The 22,371-nt window shown below is 34.4% G+C and overlaps 1 protein-coding gene across 1 annotated transcript in view; it reads left to right on the forward strand.

Annotated features, from left to right (window-relative positions):
* RSRC1 (arginine and serine rich coiled-coil 1) overlaps positions 1–22,371 on the forward strand; it is a 371,133-nt gene that overhangs the window by 158,972 nt on the left and 189,790 nt on the right. The window contains exon 5 of the mRNA XM_088794615.1: positions 14,440–14,476. Coding sequence (XP_088650741.1) covers positions 14,440–14,476 — 37 coding nt within the window. The remainder of the gene's footprint in view (positions 1–14,439; positions 14,477–22,371) is intronic.

Here is a 22,371-nt window from a genome sequence, read left to right on the forward strand (position 1 = left end):
GAACAGAAAACTGAAGGAGTGAAGTCCTTGAAGAAGCCAGAGGAGCTGATTCCAGAGCCCATGTGGGAATGGCCTTTGTTAAAGGAACTGGAAACATCCCCTCTATGGAGTGTTTCCTGGAGGCTGCTACCCACAGCTTATACCTCTTCCCTACCCTCAAAATCCCCATCCCATATTCTCATGAAGCTAGAATTCTAAGATGACATTTATGATATTTTGTAGTGCTATCTACTCTCTTCTCCTAATGAGACCTTCCAATCTAATTTTGTGACCGTTAGTGATATGTAAATAATGTTAGTGACATGTAAATAAAATTGTTTTAATTAACCATATCCTAAGACCCAAAGACTTTTATCTTTAATGTATAGCTTTGGGAAAGTTAAATTGACACTGCACACCAAGAATCTATGCTTGTCAAAAACTTCATGTGGTAACAAAGCAGAAGGTTTGCTTAAATAATTAGCTTGAGGGATGGATGCATACATAGAAGCCACATAAAATAATTACTGAATATTAAGTGCTCAGCTACGAAGAATTTTCTATAAGGGCAATGCAGTCGAACTTGGGAGCCATAGATTTAATATTCTATCAATTCAAAAGGGGCCTGTATTGCCCATTGCATGTGAGAACTTGTAATTTCCGTGTGGCGTGATATTAAAATGTATGTTCCATGAGGATGGTGTGCAGGAGTCATGTCACTTAGTGCGCGAGGCCAGCTGACTGCTCAGCGTTGGATCTCAGAGCGGCCTTGTTTCTTTCTGATCTTACTGTGTTGAGGACACTCATGAAGGGTCTGCATAGTAATGATGATGTTGATAATAATTAGTAATATATGTGACGTTTTAATCTGCTAAGCACTTTACATGCCTTATCAGTTTCACAATTTTTGACATTTGGAAGTTCCTGGGACTTACCCGTTGAATGCCAAGGAGTGACGATAAGTTTAGAGATGTAAAAAATTATCAACACAGCAAATTGGGAGTTTGGTTCTTGTACAATAAATGTATAGATTTTGAAGATATAGTGAAGAAAAAAAGACTGTTTTAGGTAGATAGATGCATGAACAGAATCATGGAGGTGATAATGAACTGGACTGAGAAGAGGTACATTTTGGATAGCTATATAATCTATAGTAGATACTATAGATTATAAAGCAAGTGGAGACATGAACTACGGGTATGAAGACACTGATGTTAGGGAGAGAAGAGTATTGGAGGAATTTGGGTGTGAATTGATCGGAACCAAAACTAGTATAGACAAAGTGGGGAATGAAGGGAATGTGGCAGAACTGGGAACAATCTGCATCAGTTCTGGAAGGGTTCACCATCTCTGTTTGTCTCGTGCATCTGGGTATAGCTGTGTCCATCATTTCTATTCCAGTGTCACACTCTCCAACTCTAAACTGAATTTATCTGTATCTTACATAATCATGTACCAAAGTTAGGAAGATTCTATTATTATTAAACACGGTAGGTGGTATAAAGATGAACGAAAATGGAGACGAGTCTAAAATGAATACCAAGGATAATAGGCAGGTACACACATAATTTACGAGACAGTTTTTCAAGGGCATAGCGAACAGGAAGAGTGTGTGCTGAGTATAGGCCTAGCCTTATTTTATCTAATACAGCAGGCAGCATTCCTGTTGTAAAAGCCAAAGTATGAACGTTGCATTCAGATAGAGCATTTTTGGCCATTTTAGCAAGTTAATTTCTTACTTTAAGCTATAGATTAAAGTAGTAATTTGCAAAATGAGGATAATGTACTTCTCCGTAGAGCTGCTGTGAGGACTTTTTAAAATACTTTTTTTAACTGGACCAACAGTAATGTATTTTTATGGAAGAAATTTTAGAAAACATAAGCAAAGAATTAGAATGAATGTAAAAATCACGTGAAATCCCACTGTTAAGTACTGTAGTTTATAATTTTTCAGTTAGCTACACACAGATATGTACTCACACTATATACATGCATGTATAAAACTATTTTTACAAGTCTGACATCGTTATCATTCTGTGTATGCTCTTTTTAAAAAGCTTGATATGCCACAGGAACATTTTCATGGAAATATACAACTACATCATAATTTTATGGCTATATCATTTTCTATTTTATTGCTATTACCATATTCTATTTCAGTTTGCCATTATTGGGCATTTAGTTTGTTCCCAGTTTTTTTGTTTGTTTTTTATTAAATACAATGGAGTGATCAATATCTTGAGAATGTATCATTGGGATAAACCCAGAGAAATGGAACTGTCAGATCAAAGGCTTTATGTGTGTTATTGACAATCTTTAACGTTTTCTAATTGCTCTCTGGGAAACTTGTGTTATATTCCGCTCTCATCAGTAGCATATGAGGGTACCTGATTCCCCACACCTTTAACAACACTGCATCTGTTATCACTTGCTTTAATCTTTGCTTGTCTGCTAGGTGAAAAATGGGATTTAGTTTTAGCTTCCAGATTTGTGCACTGTAATATTTCCCTAAATGTTTGTTAGCTGTTTATACAGATTTTCCTTTTTGTGAATATTGTGAGAATTTAATGAGAGTATAAGCATAAATGCCCAGGCTCAGCACCTGGCATATATTAGTCTATCATGAAGGGGTCAGTGTGCATTTTTACTTAAATCCTTACCCCTTTGCAGCCTTCTTCACAATCATGGTTCCAATTAAGCAGTAGGAGAATACTGTAAAATCTGGTTGCATTGCTGAAGTTACAGTGTTTACAGCCTGACAGTAATGATTTCTCTCTTGATTAAAAGCCCAATGAACTTGGTCTGCCAGGTTTCCAATCTGCCTTTTACCAATCTGCCTTTTTCCAATCTGCCTTTTACCAGGTCTACTGTGTGATCTACTTAACCTCTCTAACCCTCAGTTATCTATATATAATAAGGATAATAATTTCATCTCTTTATACTAAAGTTATAAGGATTAAGTGAGTTAATTCTCGTAAAGCATTTATAACATTGCTTGAACATACTGATCAACATTTCCTTGGAGGTGGAATCTCTGAAAAGGTGGGTTCACTTAGATATCTATGATCAAAGATTTAAGTGCTGGGAAGTACAGAGAGATCTTTAGGGAATGGCAAATAGTTTGACTTCAGCAAGAATCTTGAATTCCAGGCTGAGGAGTTTATTTTGATTCACGAAGCAAAGAAAGAATTTTATTTCCTACCACGATTAGGTACTTACCTAGTTAAAATCACACCTTAGTTTTTTGTTTCCTGCTAGAGTATCAGTGTAGTTACATAGGAGAACATCAAAGGCACGAGAACAGCAAAAGACTTTCATAATTGAAGAATTGAATAATCCAATTTCTGAGTTATTGAAAGTTTGCTATTCTTAGGAAAATTATACATGTGTTGCATTTTCTCTCAATTTTACCAGCTAAAGACGTTAATTGAATTCTTACATATAGATATTTGTTACCTTCTATTTGGGATTGTTGACTCTGTATTACATATTAGGTAGATATTGCTTTTATGAAGTTGCTGGGACGTAGTTTTTATGATAATGGACTTTCTTAAAAGTAGAAATTTATTTTTAATTGTATTTCAATTTAAATGATTATAAATTACGGCACTTTAAACTATATTTAAATACAAATTTATATTTATATAAGTATAATAAATATTAATAGATAAATGTAATTATTTAAATTTAAGTACTGAAGATGAGATATGCTGGTTTTTTATTTTGCCTTTTTAAAATTATTTAACCCCAATCCTCCAAGTAAAATAACTTCATAAATCTTATAAAATTCATAAGTGATTCTTAAATCAATGATTAGTTATTCTTTTTTTATACCCAGTTTTATTTGAAGTAAGAAATAAGAAATAATCCAAATGTCCAACAATAATGCATAAGTTAACTTATTGTACATCTATGAGCAGAATAGTATGTCAACAATAGAAACATTATATGTAAATGTATTTATTGACACCTGAGAAGCCATTTAAGTAATGGAAAAATTTAAGCTTTAAACATAACAGAAATCAATGATCCCATTTTTGTATGAAAAAATAAGTGTATTTGTGTGTGTGCATAAGAATGGAGGAAGAAACTAAAACGTGTAAGGTATTATCTTTGGCTGGTGGGGTTTCAGATGATTTTTATTTTCTTCTTCATTAGAACCAGATGTAATTTTGAAATTTTCTACAATCAGCATTTGTTAGTTACAGGGCCACTGCTAGTCCATGTGGCACCTTTGTGCATACTAGGAAAAGCTGTCCCTTCTTCCTGTGGGTGTAGTACCACGCCAGGACGCACTGCTTGGCCAGGGCATACAGCTTTTATCTTCCACTGTCCTATTAGGTTTGCCTTTCTTTTTTTTTTTTTCTTCCCATAATGAACAACATGCACAATTATGCATGATGGGCCTGAAACCTTACATAATAAAAATTATTTAAAATTAAAGACTGAAAGCAATATGACCTTTTAATGCATCTACTCTGGGCAGGCTACTCTCCATACTTGACCTCTATCGAGTCACGTGGGACCTTTAAGCTTACTCTTCCTGCCTCTTCTTTTCTACTTACCCACTCTGCTTACATGTAATCAATCCTTCAGGATGCAGCTAAAATTACCCTCTTTGAAATATTTCTCAACCACTCTAACACATATGGCAATTTCCTCTTCTTCTGAACTTCTCTTGAACTAGGTCAAGTACATGGATTGAAGGGATTGGTGGTCAGTGGGTTGCATCTCACCTGCTAACTCCAGATGACTGGCAGTGGCTGCTTAAAGCACAGTGTTAAGATACTTGAGATGCAACCTGGCCTCATGGGAAAGAGGATTGTCATTGATTAGGAATGCTAGTCCTGCATGTGGGAAATAATAGACAGGTAACATGTTCACATCTGTTTTCCCTGCCTGGCTTGGACAGTAACTATCGTGTTTCCCTGAAAATAAGACCTAGCTGGACCTTCAACTCTAATGCGTCTTTTGGAGCAAAATTTAATATGAGACCTGGTCTTATATTGCATTACATTATGTAAGCCCCAGTCTTATATTATAGTAAGATAAGACTGGTCTTGTACTAATTTTTGCTCCAAAAGACACATTAGAGCTAATGGTCTAGCTAGGTCTTATATTCAGGGAAATACGGTATTTCATGTATGAGCCTTGATTTGACAACACTGTTTTAAACATCTAAAGCAGAGGTGTCCAAACTTTTTTCAACGGTTTTCACCAAGGGCCATATGCGGTAAAATACACAAACGGCCGTGCCACTCACTTGAGGTGAAGTACGTATTGCCTCACCTGGTTTATTTAAGTAAACTAAATATATTTTTTGGAATTTGCTGCGGGCCAATTAACAATGGATTGCGAGCTGCAGTTGGCCCGTGGGCCACAGTTTGGACACCCCTGATCTAAAACATAGATACCATATCTTAATACTTGTACTTTTTGTTGATGGTGTTTGTTTATGTTGTTGTTATTGTTTTTTATTTTATTTTCCACTTCGAGTTTATCATGGAGCCAGGTACAAGGGTGGTCAATAAATATATTTCTGTTGCTCTTCCTTCATTCTTGATGTTCCAAGTCTCTTTCTGGTATAATTTCCCTTGTGTCTGAAGCACTTCCTTTAGCAGTTCTTTTAGATCAGATCTACTGGTGATGAATTCTCTTAGTGTTTCTTCATTTGAGACTGTTATCTAGGGCACAATTTCAAAAATACTGAAATCTCTTCTCTTTCCTTTTGTAGACCCTTTCTGTGAACTCTAGAGTCAGTTTACCTGAATAACTTTAAATGGCTTACCTAATACATACCAACTTAAGTCTTCAGCCTCCCATTGGAATAAACTCAGTGTGTATCTAAGTCCTCAGCTGTTTAATATGTTTAATTTAAACTTGTCCCAATCGTAGATGCTCACTAATATTTGTAAAACTAACTAAAGGATTTTAAAAGGAGAATAGTACATGTAAAATTCAGTAATCGTGGTACACTATTTTGTGCAAATGATTTATAAGTTTTAAAGTAGAATTTGTTGCAAATAATCAGTCAGACCAAAAACTGTTTGTAAGATACACACATCTGAAAACTATCATTGTGTACTGTAGTAACACAAAGATATACATTTAGAGCCACTAATTTGCAAGATATTCTCTAATCAGAAGAAATATGCTGAGTATTCTAATCAAACCTGGTACGTTGAAACTGAGAATTCTAGGAAAATCTTTTTGGAACTTAGTACTAATATTCTGTATTTTTCTTGTTGGGGTTAAAAATATAAAAACCATTAAGTAATTGAGATATTATTTTTTCCTTCTTTTTTCAACATACTTTATTATTCTACCTCCTTTCACAGATGAGAATATGAGAATGTGCTTATTTCAGGATATACATGGTATTTTAATTGGATGCTAGCCATTGGGCCAAGCCCTTTATATGCATTTGTTATTTGAAAAGTAGACTGACTTTGGTTTATAGGTATTACTGTTGAAATAGATTTTAAAGTGGTTAAAAAGCTAACATCTGTAAAGATATTTCTTGATTTTGAAAGTGGAATGCAGTCAATTGGTCCATTATTAGTCTGTCATATTGAACCAGTATTTATTGAGTAATATATATACGTGCTGATTGTCTTTTTAATCCTTGACTTGAATTTAAGGATGGAAAAATTATGAAGATATATGACTTGACAAACTTATTTAGTAAGTAGTAGAGTTGGTATTTGAACCCAGGTTTTCCTTAGATTTATATGTCACGAAAATTTTGCATTAATAGCATTTTATACTTAACAGAAAAGGTTTTATACGTGTAAAAATTTATCAATTATTATTTGAGATGAGAGATGTAGATTTTTTATAATTTATAACTCAGGCTTTTAAAAACCTTGACTGCCATTATGTAAAAATACCCAACTCGTGTAAATTTTTGTTTTATGAAAGAGAGAATACCAAATTAACTGTGATCTTATTCTATATCTGTAGAAAACTGCAGAATAGTCATCTTTTAAAACTGAATAATATGCTTCATGACAAAAAAAAACACCTATAAAAGTTTTCACTGGTATAGGAGTTACTCTGTTTTTCATAATTACTGTGTGTGTATACATTTTATATGGGATAATACATATATATTGCTGATTATAAATATATTTAACCTTTTATTTCTTAAAGACTTGGTCTGTGAAATAATACTGTAATGCTACATCAGTTAGTTGCTTGCCTTATGGTTTCTGAGTATTTTATAACTAAACACTCACTGGATTTTTGGCTGGCTCTATGAAATGGTTTTGGTTTATATTTATTTTGCTCCTTTTTTACTCTACCCAAAAAAGTCACTTTTCTTTTTAATGTCTTTTGTTTATTTAATTTGTTTTAAAATACTACTTTTATAAGTAAACCCATAATGTATTTTGGATAGGTATGATAGGGACTGATGAGAAAAATCATGTACTTTTAGAAGCAAGTAATTAAAATTTTTTTCCTAAGCTAATATTTTGACAAGTGTAGATGTGAAATAGTGAGAGTGAAGGAGAATGCCATCATCAGAAGGAATCGGGTCTTTTCAAAATAAATGTCGTTATTAATTGTGACTCCTTGGGCTGGTTCCCTTACACTGTTTTAAAACCTGAATCATCACTTTGGTGTAATATTGTTACCATATTTTTTAAAAAGTTGATCCCTTCCTAGTAAGACTAGATGTAAAAATTCTTAGTCTATTTGTTTAGCAACTTCTCAAGAGGACATAAGTTTTATCATAGCCACTGTTTCTAGATTTACAGCATGCTTCTTTGGGCAATATAATGAAATCTGTTTCCACAAAGGTAAATTAGTACCTTATTTTTAATTTTTTTCTTGCCTGCTGTGATATGATTGATGCACAATGTCTTCAGGCTGGAAGGACACCTAACATTGAAACTGACAGGTGCCATGAGGTTTATTTAGGGCAACCTCAGCCTTGTCCCATCAGTTTCAAAATGTCTGCCTCACACACGGGGCGCCACCAGTGCATTTCCTGCCGGAGAGCCTTGGGTTATGCCAGCGTTACTATCTGTGCTGCCTCAACTACAAATTGGATGAACAGCCCGTGACACTTTTTCAATATTATTACATTAAACCAAGTGGATTTTGATTGATAACCTAATATTCAACTAATGCAAAACATCAATCATGGCAAGTATATTAATTATTTAATATTGCAGTCTAATTCAGAAATCGATGTGCTGCATGAGGGGAAGGGAAACTCATGGTTCCCAGAAGATTTAAGACAGGGAATGATTAAAAAAAGACCTGCTGTACTCCTGTGTGTTAGTTCGATACAAATCTTTATTCATTTGCCAATAATCTCTTCCCATTTTCCACTTCAGGACCATTTTATCAGTTTTGAGACCTATAATTGAATTAAGTCTGCTTTCAGCACAGGGCAAGAGGAGTTGCACACATATTGATGAAGTCATGGCAGGGACAACCCCAGAGACAGACCACTAAAGAGGACAGGCCTTTAAAGAGGACCATTTGTTGCAAGATCCCTCTGTCAACGTCTTGGATCTTGTCTCTCCGTTTTCAAAAATTCATTAAGACTTTTATATTTAAATATCTATCATAATGACATTTCTAGAGCACATTGCAACGGATAGTGTACCTTCACATACATTATCTTCCTGTTTTTTCACCACAACCTTGTACGTTAGGTAAGGCACGTGTTACAAAGTCTTCACAGCATAGGTAACATACCTGAGCGTTAGAGAAGGTATATTATGTGACCCACGCTCATGTAACTCTTTTGTAGTAGAGCTTACATGTGAGTGTAGGTATTTTGCTTCTATAACCAGGATTGTATATCATGCATATTATGCAGTGTTTATATATTCACGACACTTTATCTGTGTTGTTTTGAGATGATCCCTCTTTCTTGTCTTTCTGCCCAAAATAAAACTAAAGAAAGCTGATTTCATGGAGAACTTGTTGAAATTTTGTTGTCCCAATCTGTGATATATGTTAAGCTTTATGAATATGCAAACATTCTGGATATAAATGAAAATTTCTCAATCTATTGTATCTTTTACTAGAATAGAATGTCCTTTTTCATATATATGTATATATATGTATATGTGTGTGTATATATATGAAAAAGGACATTCTATGTGTGTGTGTGTGTGTGTGTGTGTGTGTGTGTGTGTATTTTATGGGAAGTGGCTTAAATATATTTTATCAATGAAATTACCACCCCAGCTTTCATTTGGTTCATGTTTGCCTGGCTACATTTTTTACTCTTTTTTTGGAAACCTATCTGAATCCTTTTGTTTTATGTGTCTCTTATAAATGATGCATTGCTGGATTTTGTTTCTTACCCAATCTGAGAATTTTCTGTGGCATAGTAATTCCAGATTGTTATGGGTAAGTTTTCCTTCATCTTCTTTTTCGTCACTGATTGCTTAGATTATAAAAATTACTATGTTCTGTGCCAACTTTTGCTTTATCTGGTTGCTTCTTCCTGAATTTATTACTCTTCTTACTGCATTATGTTCCTTAGAACCTCTTTCAAATAATGTCTTTGTGTGAAGAATTTCCTGAGATTTCTTTATTTTTCTTTCACTTTAAATAATCATTTATTAGCTGTGTATAAATTCTAGGTTCCCAGTCCTTTTAACACTTTATCTTGGAAGTTAATACTTTATTGTCCAGCATCAGTATTGAGAAGTCTGATGTCAGTGTTATTTTTCCTTTGTGGAGGGGTATGCTTTTTCTTTCTGGAAGCTTTTAGACTTTTATCTTGATCTATAATAGTCTTAATTATCCTTATGTTGTGCCTGCTGTGGATTTTTTTCCTTAACTATCCTGTTCAGCTCTGTGTACACTTTCAATGTAAGGTTTGAATATTTCTATATCTGGGAAATTTTTGTCATTATTTCTTCAAATATTTCTTCTCTTCTATTTTGTCTTTGCTTTCCTTCTAGGATTTCCATTACATAGATTTTCATACTACTCCTCATCTTAATGTTATCCCTCATTTGTTCTGTTTTTTCATCCCTTTCCTATGCCTTCTGGGAGAGTTCTTCTACCCAGTGTTCCAGCAGACTATTTCTTCCCCTTCTGTAGCTGTTGTGCTTTTGATCCATTCCCTAGTTCTTTATCTCAAACTACTGTATTTTAAATATTTTTAATACAATCTCATATTGATTTTTTTCATAACTCTTTTTTCATATTTAATTTCTAAAAATCTTCCCTTTGAAAACGTTATTAGGCTTATATTATATCCTTGCTCAGTTTTTTCTCTTTGCTCTGGATGAAGTTGCTCCATTTGTTGTTTTTTCCAGTCCCATGCTTAAGCACCCCAGATGTCTTAAAATTTTTCTATGGGCTTCTCTTTACTTCCTGCAACATTTAGCTGCCTTGGCCAGTACTTTCAATCTACAGAGAGGGGCAAAAGTCTAGGCTGTGGTTTGTGCTCCTCCAGGTTAATTTAAAAACTAGAGTGCAAAGCTTCTGCTGTTCTACTCTGGCCTCAATCAACTACTTTTCCCACTGTGTCCTCCTACTCCATCAAAAACAATACACAATGAAACAAAGCAAAACAATCACCCACGAAACACATACCCACAACTCCCAATACTGCTGTCCCAGACAGCCACTCATCGTTGCAGTTGCCTTGCTATTTGTGTGGTACGGAGATAGAATGGGGCCACAATGCGACCTGAGCTGCTTGCCTCTGACTCTCCATCCCAGCTTGTCCTCATGACGGTTAGAGGTCAGGTCCTTATTAGATGAATACATACTTTTAGGCACTGTATTGGGTGCTGGGATATGAAAATTAAAAAGGTGCAATTCAAGTCCTTGAGACGTTTTCATTTTAGTGCTGTCACTGGGCAAGTTAAGAGGTGTTTATAATAAAGTGTGATAAATTCTGTGATGGGAACACATGGGAGGAGCTTACTACTTCATTTGTGAGGAAGGGAAACAGTTTACCCAGTGAAGATGTGGTTTAGGATGAGTCCTGAAGAATGTTGTTGTTTTTTTGTAAGACAGGTGAGAATTTGAGGTGGGGAGAAAAGGGACATTTCTGGTAGAGAGAGCTAGCGGTTCAGCAGTTTGTGAAGCCAGGTTAGCAGTTGGTTATGGCTGTTGCTGTTACTTTCCATGTACTGTAGCTTTGGCAAGATTATAGAGGGAATGAGTAAACTCGAGTGTAGTAGGGTATCGTGGATTTTAAGATGGGAATTGACATGATCAAGCTTACATTTTAGAAAGATCTTGCTGTATTATGGAGAAGGGCTTGACATGGGGTAAGGCAGGAGCCATTGTTACCCATTAAGAAGCTTTTTAAAAATAGTTTGGGAGAGAATAAAATGAGGCTGGTAATCTCTCCCAGAAATCTGGGAGAGAAAGGAAAAGGCCTAAAATAAGGTAGTGGCCATGAAGATAAAAAGAAATGGTTAAATCTAAATGATAGCTCACTTATATGTGGAATCAAAAGAACAGAATAAATGAACAAACAAAACAGAAATAGCCTCAGAGGTAGAAGAGAAAAAGAAAAACTGATGGTTGCTAGATGGGAAGGGGGTGGGAATGGGGGAGAAGGTGAATGGACTAGAAAGTACAAATTAGTAGCCACAATATAGTCACGGGGATATGAAATACACTATGGGGAATATAATCAATAATGTTGTAAAGATTATGTCGGGTGCCAGATGGGACTGGACTATCAAGGAGATCACTTCATAGACTGTGTAGATGCCTGACCACTGCACTATACCTGAAGCTGATGTAGAATAATATTGAATGTCAACTATAATTAAATATATAATATATGTTACGCATATGCACGGGAAGTGGAGTACAGCATAGGGAATAGAGTCAATGGTATTGTAACAGATACATACGATGTCAGAGGGGTAGTAGATGGGGGACTATCACTTTGTGAGGGGAGTGATGTCTAACTATTACAATTGCTTTGTACACCTGAAACTCATAAAAAAACTAAATGATAACTAAGGATGTGGGATAGCCAAGAGCCTGCAGTTGAGTCCATTTGTGTACATTTGGTAGTGAGGGAAAGGGCGTATGTCCAGGATGAGGCCTAGTTTTCTTCCAGGCATGCCATTCTCAATGCACGTTTCCTAAATATCGTTTAATTTAAAGAGTCACTTGGAAACAGCAAAGCAACAACTTAGCCAACCTTTTCTTTTCTTCTTATTTTTTTAAAGAACAGTTTCTTATCCCTGATTCCAAAATACAAGTAGCTCAGGAAACTGAGAGATTTTCACTAATGTTGTGGCAAGCTCAGGTGACAGCAAAACCTACCCTGAAATAAAGCTATTTATAGCCCTTTTGTGTCCCACTTTGTGGGGACATTCATGTTTGTTTCAGAATTATTAATGTGTATGATGATGAGATGCTGTATCAAGCCTTGCTGTCAGTGTGTGTGTGTGTGTGTGTGTGTGTGTACGTGTACACACACACACACACACACACACACACACACCCCTACCGTATTACCGTTCTAAAATCTAAAATATTCTGATGAAGCGTGTCTAGCCCCAGTGGTTTCAGATAATAAATTATACGGACTTTGAGTGCTTTGAGTCTGAACAATTTTGTTCTTTTATATTGCAGTATTATTTTCTAATAAGAACCATTATGTGACAAATGTAGCCATGGCGGGGAATGAAATAGATTTGTATCATATAGAACAAACTCCAAGATAGATTGCCAAGTGAAGATACAAAACAGTGTGTATACTCTGCTGTTGCTTGGGTTTAAAAAAAAAACCAAGAGCATAAATACACACACACACATATACATACACACATACAAATAGAATATCTTTATAAGGACAAAGAGCTAATATCAGTGATTGAGAACTGGGAGTCAGTGATAAAAGGAAGACTTAATTTTATTGTGGTGTACACACACACACACACACACACACACACACAGGAACACATTGCACTGTCAGATGTTTTACTATGTACATTATTCTTTTTGTTTAAATTTTAAAATATACAAATGATCATATGAGAATGTCCTTGTGAAAACTTAAAGATCCATTTGACTTCCAGTTCCAATAAATGCATTAATTTTGTAATAATAATGTTTTAAAAAATCATTTATATAGCTATTAGCCTTCTCTGACACCCTGTTGCAATTTATTCCTATCATTTGTCATTAGGACTGCTTCCAGAGAATGAGTTTCAGGAATCCTTAAATTTTTAAACGTTGAATGCATAGAATTCCTAAGATTGCTAGAAGCAGGAAGTAAAGAAGAGAATGGCTAAAGATGAGTGGTCTGCTAATCAGTAGATATTGGAATTTATTTCCAGTATGCCAGACTGGGCAGTAAGAGCAAAGGTTGAAGTCGTGAATTTAGTTTGCAGGCATTGTATTTGAAGAGAAAAAAGATAGGGAAATTTGGAAAGATTGTATAGCAAGACGAAGGAAACAGAGATAAATATATTTTTGGCAAAGTCAATTGGAGACAAAAATAAAGGGAAAAGAAAGTTGGGACCCCTTCAGAGAAAGAAAGAGGTGTGGGGAAAAGATTAAACATCATGAATGCAATATTGTTGGTTATTGGATGTTTTATAATTGTTTTCTGCAATGTGGTAGAAGTATAACCATGTTTAAAAAATAAGGCTTGGTATTTGTGATGAAATTAAAATACTACTTGGTCAGAGTGAAAAAAGTCAAAGTCCGTTTGTCACAAATAAATTACTATAAAAACTGAAATCAGCATTAAAAATGCAACTATCCGCCTCATTTCATCAAATGTATCTTTAAATTATCTTTGCTACTTGCACAGTTATTTATATTTTTAGTTCCAGCAGTAGTGTTTTGTTTACAGTGAAGAGCAAGAAATTAAATACTTAAAATGTATCGTGATATTTGATGAATAATACGGTATTTTGTTTTTTAATATTACAACAGTTGTAGGTCCTGATTTGTAGTGTACACTAAGTTAATAAAATTAATGTCAGGAAAATTTCATTAAAATTTAGTTATCTAGCTATGCAATCATGAACATATTCTTTATATAAAAGTGCAGCCATTGGTGGATGGGTATTTGATAAAGAAAATATAGTAACATGTCAATTATAGACTCTAAATGGTGTATAGAATTTCTATGTTTGAACATGTTCATAATAAATGTTGGAAAAAAACAAGCTCTAATGAAAAGCCAATGTGAAACAGAGATGTGAATAGTAAAATAATAATATACTTATTTTTGTTGTGTGCCGACTTTGAAAAATCTGAAGCATTTTTTCTGTTAGTGTAATACCAGTTTAGCGGTAATATTATTAGATATAAATAAATTATCTGTTCCCTTTAGATGGAAATAGTTTTGTCTTTAAAAACAGTGTTGTATGAACATTAGTAAAGATGTATTAAAACATTCTAAAGGTTTATAAAAACAGTTTTGAGGTAAACAAATTATAGCAGACAAGGGTTTAGCAACTATTTAGAACTTTCATTCTTCTGTTTTAGGGAATCTGGAAACATCAAAGCTGGATTAGAACATCTGGTAAGTTCTAATTTTCTCTTGAACATTTGCATCATCTTTGATATCTGCATTCTAAATGAACACTGTTGAATGAGCTTTGAATACCTTGTATTGAGAAAGTCAACCATTTCCCAAAGGGTCAGCTTACTGTTATTATGTGAAGGCACTTAGATTTTCATTTATCTTATCATTTCAAGGGAATTTAAATTTTTTAAAAATTACTTTTATTTTGATGTAGAGATGAAATAAAATGGATGACAATCCTTGGATTGATGATTGCTTTAATTATAAACAAAAATGTTTGGTGTAGAATTTTTGGCATATCTTGATCTGACAAAAACAAGCTTGTGTTTTAAGAAAAGCACAATCAAATATCGCATGCATAAATATGGTATGTTTTAGCAATTTAACGGCTTTGAAAGAAGTGCACAGCTTTGTTTTTCCTAATGTCTTTGCTTTATGAATAATGCATTGGTTTAAACTACATTCAGTTTAGAACGTAAAATAATTGAGATGCAAAATTTTTGGTTTAAGTAAACATTTTTAAAGCATAAGTGAAATGAAATGCAAACTGACTTAACATTAAAATCTGTCCGTTGATCAAAAAATTGGGAAAACTGTTGTATTATAACAAGTCCAGAATTCACTGAGCTTACCACATTGAGTGTTCATTACAGCATTAAGTAGTTCATTTAAACAGAGCATTATAAAGTCATGCTCTGGTTTCTGGTCAAATCCAAATGTTGAATAATTAATGAGAGAGGTTCTTTTGTAAATACAATCTAAGTACTTTTTTAATGCAAGACCTCATTCGTATATCATATTGTAGCTTTGTTAACTATTAATGTGCTTTTGTTCTGCTCCCACAAAAGCAAGCAGTAGCAAGAGGCAGCTTATTTTGATTTATGGCAGTTTTAGAGTTAGAAGGGATTTTTGGTTTTCCTTTCAATACTTAAAGGAAACTGAGGAAACCCAGACTTTAAAAAAATGACCCTAAAAATTACAGATAATTATTAAAAAGCAGGATATAATAACCTAGTCAATTTGAACTATATATTTGTCCAGATTAGAAGTAAATAAATAACATTGTTATTCTCATTTTAAAAAATTGTTTCCTGAATCCATGTTTATCACTTCATAGTGGCACATATAGTTAGGACATGTGCACATCAGAATAAAAATGTTAATCTAAAACATCAAATTACAGTATCAGTTGTTGGAGGTTTATAACAAGGAAGAACACCTACCAGAGCGCCAAAATGAGCTGTCTTTTATCCTTCTCTTGAAAAGTATTATATATGGAAAAGACTTTATGTTTACCTAGTTTGTGTTCCTCAGTAAATAATAATGAGTTAAATTTTTATTAGTTTATATTTCACGTTTTTTGTACTTACTCAGATGAACTCATTTGCAGTGACTGTTCTGTGCATTTATACTCTGTTTATAATTGTATGCAGCAGTGGTTTTCTAACTGTGCCTTGGGCTGCCAGGAAGGCTCCCCAAAGCAGGTGGCACTCCAGACTTCCACTGCCCACTTTAACCAGAGTAGTTCCACTTTTAGATATTTTGTAAATTTTTAGACTTTTAAAATAAGATTTCATCTGAAGACAGAATTCTCCAACTAAATGTATTTCAAAACCTTTGATGAAGCACAGCCCCTTACTAAAGTCAGGAGTAATTGTTTGTTAATTATTCTTTTATATTCTTGAACCTGAATTTTATTTCACTTTTGTCTGGGTCATATACATCGAATATATTTCGAATATATTTCAAAGATAATGTGTTTTAGGAATGAGAGAGCCTGGATTAGTAAAACAGGTAGTGGGAAGTAGATGATTTTAATGCATTTTTTCTAAGTTGTTCAAAAGACTATGTAACTTATTATAAAATTGACTCGCCGACTGTGAACTATTAACATTAATATCAACATATGAATATGTAACAATATCACACACACACACATATACATATACATACATACATACATACGTATGCATTGCTTTGTGCGCTAATAATATTCTGGAAAACCAGTGGTATCTTCATAACTCCCTAAGAAGGAAGCAAACTCAAGAATTTACTGTTTGAGCCTTAATGGAACCTGTTTATCTAGCTGCTGTGTGCGCCCAAGGTTTGTGTCTCCCCACCTTCTAACTGAGCAGAAACTTACAGCCATCGAGCACAGATAGCCCTTCTTTGAATTCGCTATCTAGTCAAGTACAATTAGAAGTATAACTTCTAATAGATTGATTTTTTAAAAACATGGTATAAAGTGGAAGTAAGACGAGCATTCCACACATTTAGACTAATTTCTTCTTTATGTAGCTTTCATCTTTTCAAATTTATTTGGATTATCATAGAGATTTCACCTTGTTCTAAGAGAGGGTAAAGCCAGTATAAATTTAAGCAGGTTAAGGAAAATGACATATGCAGCATGTTGTACTCGCCAGAAGGACACAGAGATGGTTGCGCTGTCTTTGTACTCTGTTCATGGACTCTTCTTGGTCTATGGTTATGTTTAAGCCTAGAAAGGAGAAAGCAGGTGTGGGTGCAGAGAGAAAAGAGTGGCATAGATGGGCTGTGTTCCTCTGGAACCTCTTCAGGGGCTGATTTCATTTATTTGTCATAATATCCTGAGCCCTTGCTTCAGCTTTTGTTCTATCATCCCTGTCTCTATGTTGCCAACTTTTCCTGGGAGCTGTCTAGCATGTCATTCTTAGTTTAAATTTCTTATAACGTATTGCCTAGTACCATTTTATTTTTATTTTCTCAAACTCATCTACTACCCATAAAGCCTGACGTTCTAGACAGAGCCTGTGAAGGTTGGTATCCCATCACCCACTGATGATTCTTGCTTGATGATTTCAAAATGGAGATTTTCTAGCTCTTCTGCTCCCCCTTATTTAGCAGCCAGCATTCTACCATAAGGAAGAGCCTACCCGTCTTTCTTACTTATCTATTTACTGTGACCAAGGACTCATGGATTTTTATTTTACTAAAAAAGTTATTATTAATTTCATTAATTTTTTTGATACTCAAGTTGTCCCAAATTTGTCTAGAGAGTATCCTTTCAAGATGGCTTCTTGTTTTTTTGACGTACCTCATCTTTGTTTGTTTGTTTGTTTAAGTACTTTACTATGTTATGGCACAACTGGATGTTCCTAACTCTTTTTATACCTTCCCGGTCCCACTCCTGGAATCAGCCATTTCTTCAAATTACCCCATTTTAGTTTAGAGAAAACTAGTATTTAGAAGTCAAGATCTGGACATATGGTGTGCTTTTTGTCTCTGGGCTTTCATTACGTCTAAGGCCTTTCAGTCCTATGTTAGATAAATAGGTAGATAGAATAGTACGAATAATTGTCTCAGAAGAGTTATTATTATGAAATTTAGGAGGGTTTGTATTTTTGTTCTCATGTTTACCTTTATATTTATATCTTTTAATATGCTTTTAATCCCCCTTGTTTCTACTTACCTTTTTAAATGACATCCTTTGCATCCCATCTAGTACCTTTATTATAACCAGTGCTCCTATTGTACTTTCCCTTTCTTTTCCTCCCATTTCTTCTTTTGCATTTTTACCACTTTGTTAGAATATACATTTACATACTGTTCTTCCACCCATGCTGTCACCCTGTTTTAGAATTAACTGTAAAATTAAGTTTATTAAATATTTACATTTGTTTGTTTGCTGATATCTACCCACTTATCTTCTGTTTGTATAAAACACATTACTACTATATTCCTAAAGGCTCCTGTGTACAATACTCCCCAAGATCTTGCACATTCCAAGCTGTGTTTCTGTAGTCTTGCCACTTGAATGACAGGTTCACTAGACATGAGATCCTTGGCTTACAGTTTCTTTTATTGACTTTCTTGAAAATATTATTCTGTTGATTTCTCTGGTATCATCCTTATTTTCTTACCTTTATAGATAATTTGATTTTTTTTATTTTTGCTTTCAGGCATTGCCATTTTTAAATTTTTCTTGTTTTACTAGGATCCAAAGTTGGTTGTTGTTGGCTAATTTCACAGAGCTCATTCATATGTAGACTTGTTTTCTTATTTCCAGAAATTATTTTATTGGATTATAGTATTAAATGTTCTGTTCCTTTTGTTTTTTTCTTCAGGGACTTAAATTGTATACTATATAATTATATCTATTCTACAGAATTACATATATTTATATATGTACGTATATATATGCACATAGATGCATAGATTTGTGTGTGTGTGTGTATGTATATCCTTTCTTTGTTCATTTTCTATTTAAGTGCCTTTCTTTCTGACTCCTTTTACTACTTCACTTACTGTATTTTCGTTCCTTCCATTGTTTTCCTTTTTTTTAGTGTTTTTCATTTTCTTTAAAATTTATTTTTCCTTGGACACTTTATAATTTAGTCTTCATTTGTGAGATATTTTTTCTTCTATTTGTTTTTCCTTTTTGAATATCTGATTCTAGGGTTCTTTTGTTGTTGTTGTTTGTCGAAATGAGTTGTGTGCTTTGTGGTTGGTTTGTGGAGATTATTTTTATTTTTTGAAATGTTTTGATGTGCATTTTCTGTTTACTTCTTATAGTGGCTGTATATGGGGGTGATTTGATCCCCCCCCTTCACTCCCTCCCTCCCTCACTTCAATCCTAGACATTTTGTAGACAGGTTTTCTAGTTTAAGGGTGCCCCCTTCTGCATTATAGTTAAGTGCAGAGACGAAGGGGCTGGCATGTCTTATTTCTCTTTAGCTAATTGTTTCTTATTTCTTCTTTCTTGTCATTGCCATGTATTCTACTTATCTAATTTACACTCCGAAGCAATGTATCCTGAGACTGCCACTTCTGGGCCACTCACTTCCAAGTTTCTTCCTTCTAGCTAGTGGTGTGGTAACACCAATCTGAGACTTATATTCACTATTTTGGCACTTAAGAGTTGTAGTACTTTGTTTTTCTGGGGATTATTTTGTTTGTCTAGTTATGTATTAAACTACAACTACTATCAGAGTGGGGGATCCAGGAAAATTTTTACCTCAAAAGAGAATTTCATAATGGAAATGTTAGAAATCAATGTCAAATAGACCTTGAATCCTAAGGAGTTTTCCTCTATAAATCCTGGAGGAATCATTGGCAAATTAAATATAAAACATCTTAAAGAGCTCAGTGCCCATATCTGTTTAAAGACTTACAGAAAATGAGTGCAAACACCGCTTATAATGTTGTGCTTAGATTTTGTAATGAACTTAAGGAAATAATACTTTGTATTTGCTAAAGAATCATATACAAATTAAAGACCTTTTAACATGACCCCACTGTGTGTCTGTGACACAGAAGGGATGAAGGAATGGGGGTGGGTGGTTATTAGGTGGTGATATTGCTCCTGCATTGTGTTTTTTTTTTTAGTAATGCTCAAAAAACTGTAGAAAATTAACTTTAAAGTTCTCCGTTATACCAAAGGGAGCTGACTGTGATTTTTCTACCATCTTATGTTCTAAAATTCTGGATGTACTGAATGGAAATTATAATGGTTACTTTTTAGTGTGTTTTTAATACAGTCAAGGAAGATTGGTGATATTAACACACATTTTTATTTTTACAGTTATGAAAACGTACAGGAGATAGAGCCTTGCCATTTGATTACAATACAACTCTTACTGTTTTATTGGCAAACTATAAAAATAATGCTCTCCTTTATTGAGATTAGAATATACTAAGTTGAGCTGTATGAAAAATTGTCACTTTTTTTTAGGTCAAAATAGTTTTGAGGGTTGTTTCTGGCGTGAAAGAAGCACTGCTGTGCCGTGCACCCTTTGGCAGGGAATGAAGGGGATTATCCTGATCATGATGTTTCTACATCTTCCCTTGTGCTCTTTTCTGAAAACTCAAATAGTTGGAGGTGGGTTGGATTGGGGGGAGCATGGTGACCTGGGTCAGTGCTTTACTATATTTAATGTGTACATGAGTCGCCTGGGGATATTATTTAAACAGAGATTCTGATTCTCTTGCTCTGAGGTGGGGCTTGAGATTCTGCACATAGCAAGCTCCCAAGTGAGGCTGATGTGCTGGTCCAGTGACCTCCAGGAAGAAAAGTACATTGAAAGGCGTTGACTTCAAAGTGGAAAACCTAGGTATTTCCCCCACGTACACGTTGAGCGTGATTCTGCAATCTGTGAGTCATGGGTTGGGCATCCTAAGCCCAGAGAGCCGGACACTCCACAGATTTATACGGGGCAAAAAGTTCATCGTCTTACTCTAAGAGTAACAGAAGGACACTTCTTTTTCTTTGTTTTGTATCCACATGTTAAGTTGTATATTTATGGGGTGAAACTGGGCACGAGGACTAATAATACCTTGTTCAGCCTTAGGTGTAAAATGAAATAAGTGACGATAAATCTTTTAGTAAAAAAGGAGTACAAGTGTTTACAACTTTAAGTGGGATTTGCTTTCTATTAATAGTTGAAGAGCAGAAGAACTCTGGAGCCATACCTGTGGGTTTTCTCTCCCCACAGAGGTCTCATTTATGTTTCTTACATTATATAACATGTGAGCGTGACGACCTCCTTGTCCTTGTGGTCAGGCAACACAGTCTGGCCATTTTAAGTGTTGAAAAGCAACTGTCATTAATAGCTTGTTTAGCCCATCAGTGGTTTGTAGAATATAGTTGTTGCTTGCCAGAAATGTAGGCAGGCCCTTTGGTATTACATACTCATCAATAACACTCCAGGTTTTAATAAAAGCCTTTTCCTCTCTGTTTAAGGTTATTTTGCATAGAACTTGTAAATAGAAGTGCTATATTTCAGTTTACAGACTAATAATTTTATTGAACACAGGCATAAACACAATGTATTATTGTCATATTTTTGAGGATTTGGTGAACATACGGCATGAACTATAAAATGCAAACAGAGGTTATGAACCCTATTCTAAAGTCACTTGTCTTTCATCTGTTGCATTTTAATATCTGTTTTTTTTTAATATTTCCCTACTATGTTTAGAAAAAAGCGTTTTTGACATTTGTCTAAATGAGTTTGAGAATATAATTACCTCAGACTGCACTGACATTATTAATATGTGCTATGTATTTATTAAACACTGATGAAAATGTTTATTACCTCATATACTATTTAAGGACTTAAACATAATAGATCCATCTCCTCCCAAAATTTTAATTTATTTTTCTCACCTAAGCCAATATATATTTGAGGTGCAGGGTTAATATGCATATTAAAATAGACGTGAGATAAAACAGCATGAAGTTTTTCGTCCTTCAGTCCCATAAATCTTGCTCTTTTAACAAACAAGTGTAGCCTATGGATGTGTGCAAGTTATCATACCTTTAATTTAGAGTCAGTGTTGATGTCGTGTTGCTGTCATGATTTCTTAGGCAGCTTACAGGTTTTAGATCTGAGGACCAGCTCACATTCCAGTCAGAAACAGTGCGATTGTCACTGATCCATTTCTGACACGTTTTGATCAGTTACAAATTTAGTAAAAATAGCTTCTGCAATGAATGATTAATAAACATTACCCAGTGATCGAAACAGTGTGCATTGGGGCCCCTTTTCTACCTCCCTCCATTCTCCCTCTTCCAAAGAAAGGTCTGTCTGTTGCATTTTTAAGATATAGTGACCTTGGAAGCAAATGGTAGCCAGTTAGCTTTTAAATAAATAAATAAATAAATGACAAGATGTCATGCAATTTTTATGATACTTCTAACCGTCTCAGATTTATGCTTAATCTAAATAAAATTTATTTTCTGACATTTATGCACATGTGCTTATTGAAGCTTTATAAAGTAAAAGTAAATATTCTAAGTGCATTAAGTAACCCCCATTTCCCATTACTTAGGAGTCTGAAAGTCAAACCGTCTTAAAACCACCAGAGTAACTGAATATTGTTTTCTTATATTTTTTGTATTATTGTTTAGGACA

Source organism: Rhinolophus sinicus, chromosome 17 (assembly GCF_057876585.1).
Source record: "Rhinolophus sinicus isolate RSI-liver-muscle chromosome 17, RSI-T2T, whole genome shotgun sequence".
Classification (NCBI taxonomy): Eukaryota; Metazoa; Chordata; class Mammalia; order Chiroptera; family Rhinolophidae; genus Rhinolophus; species Rhinolophus sinicus.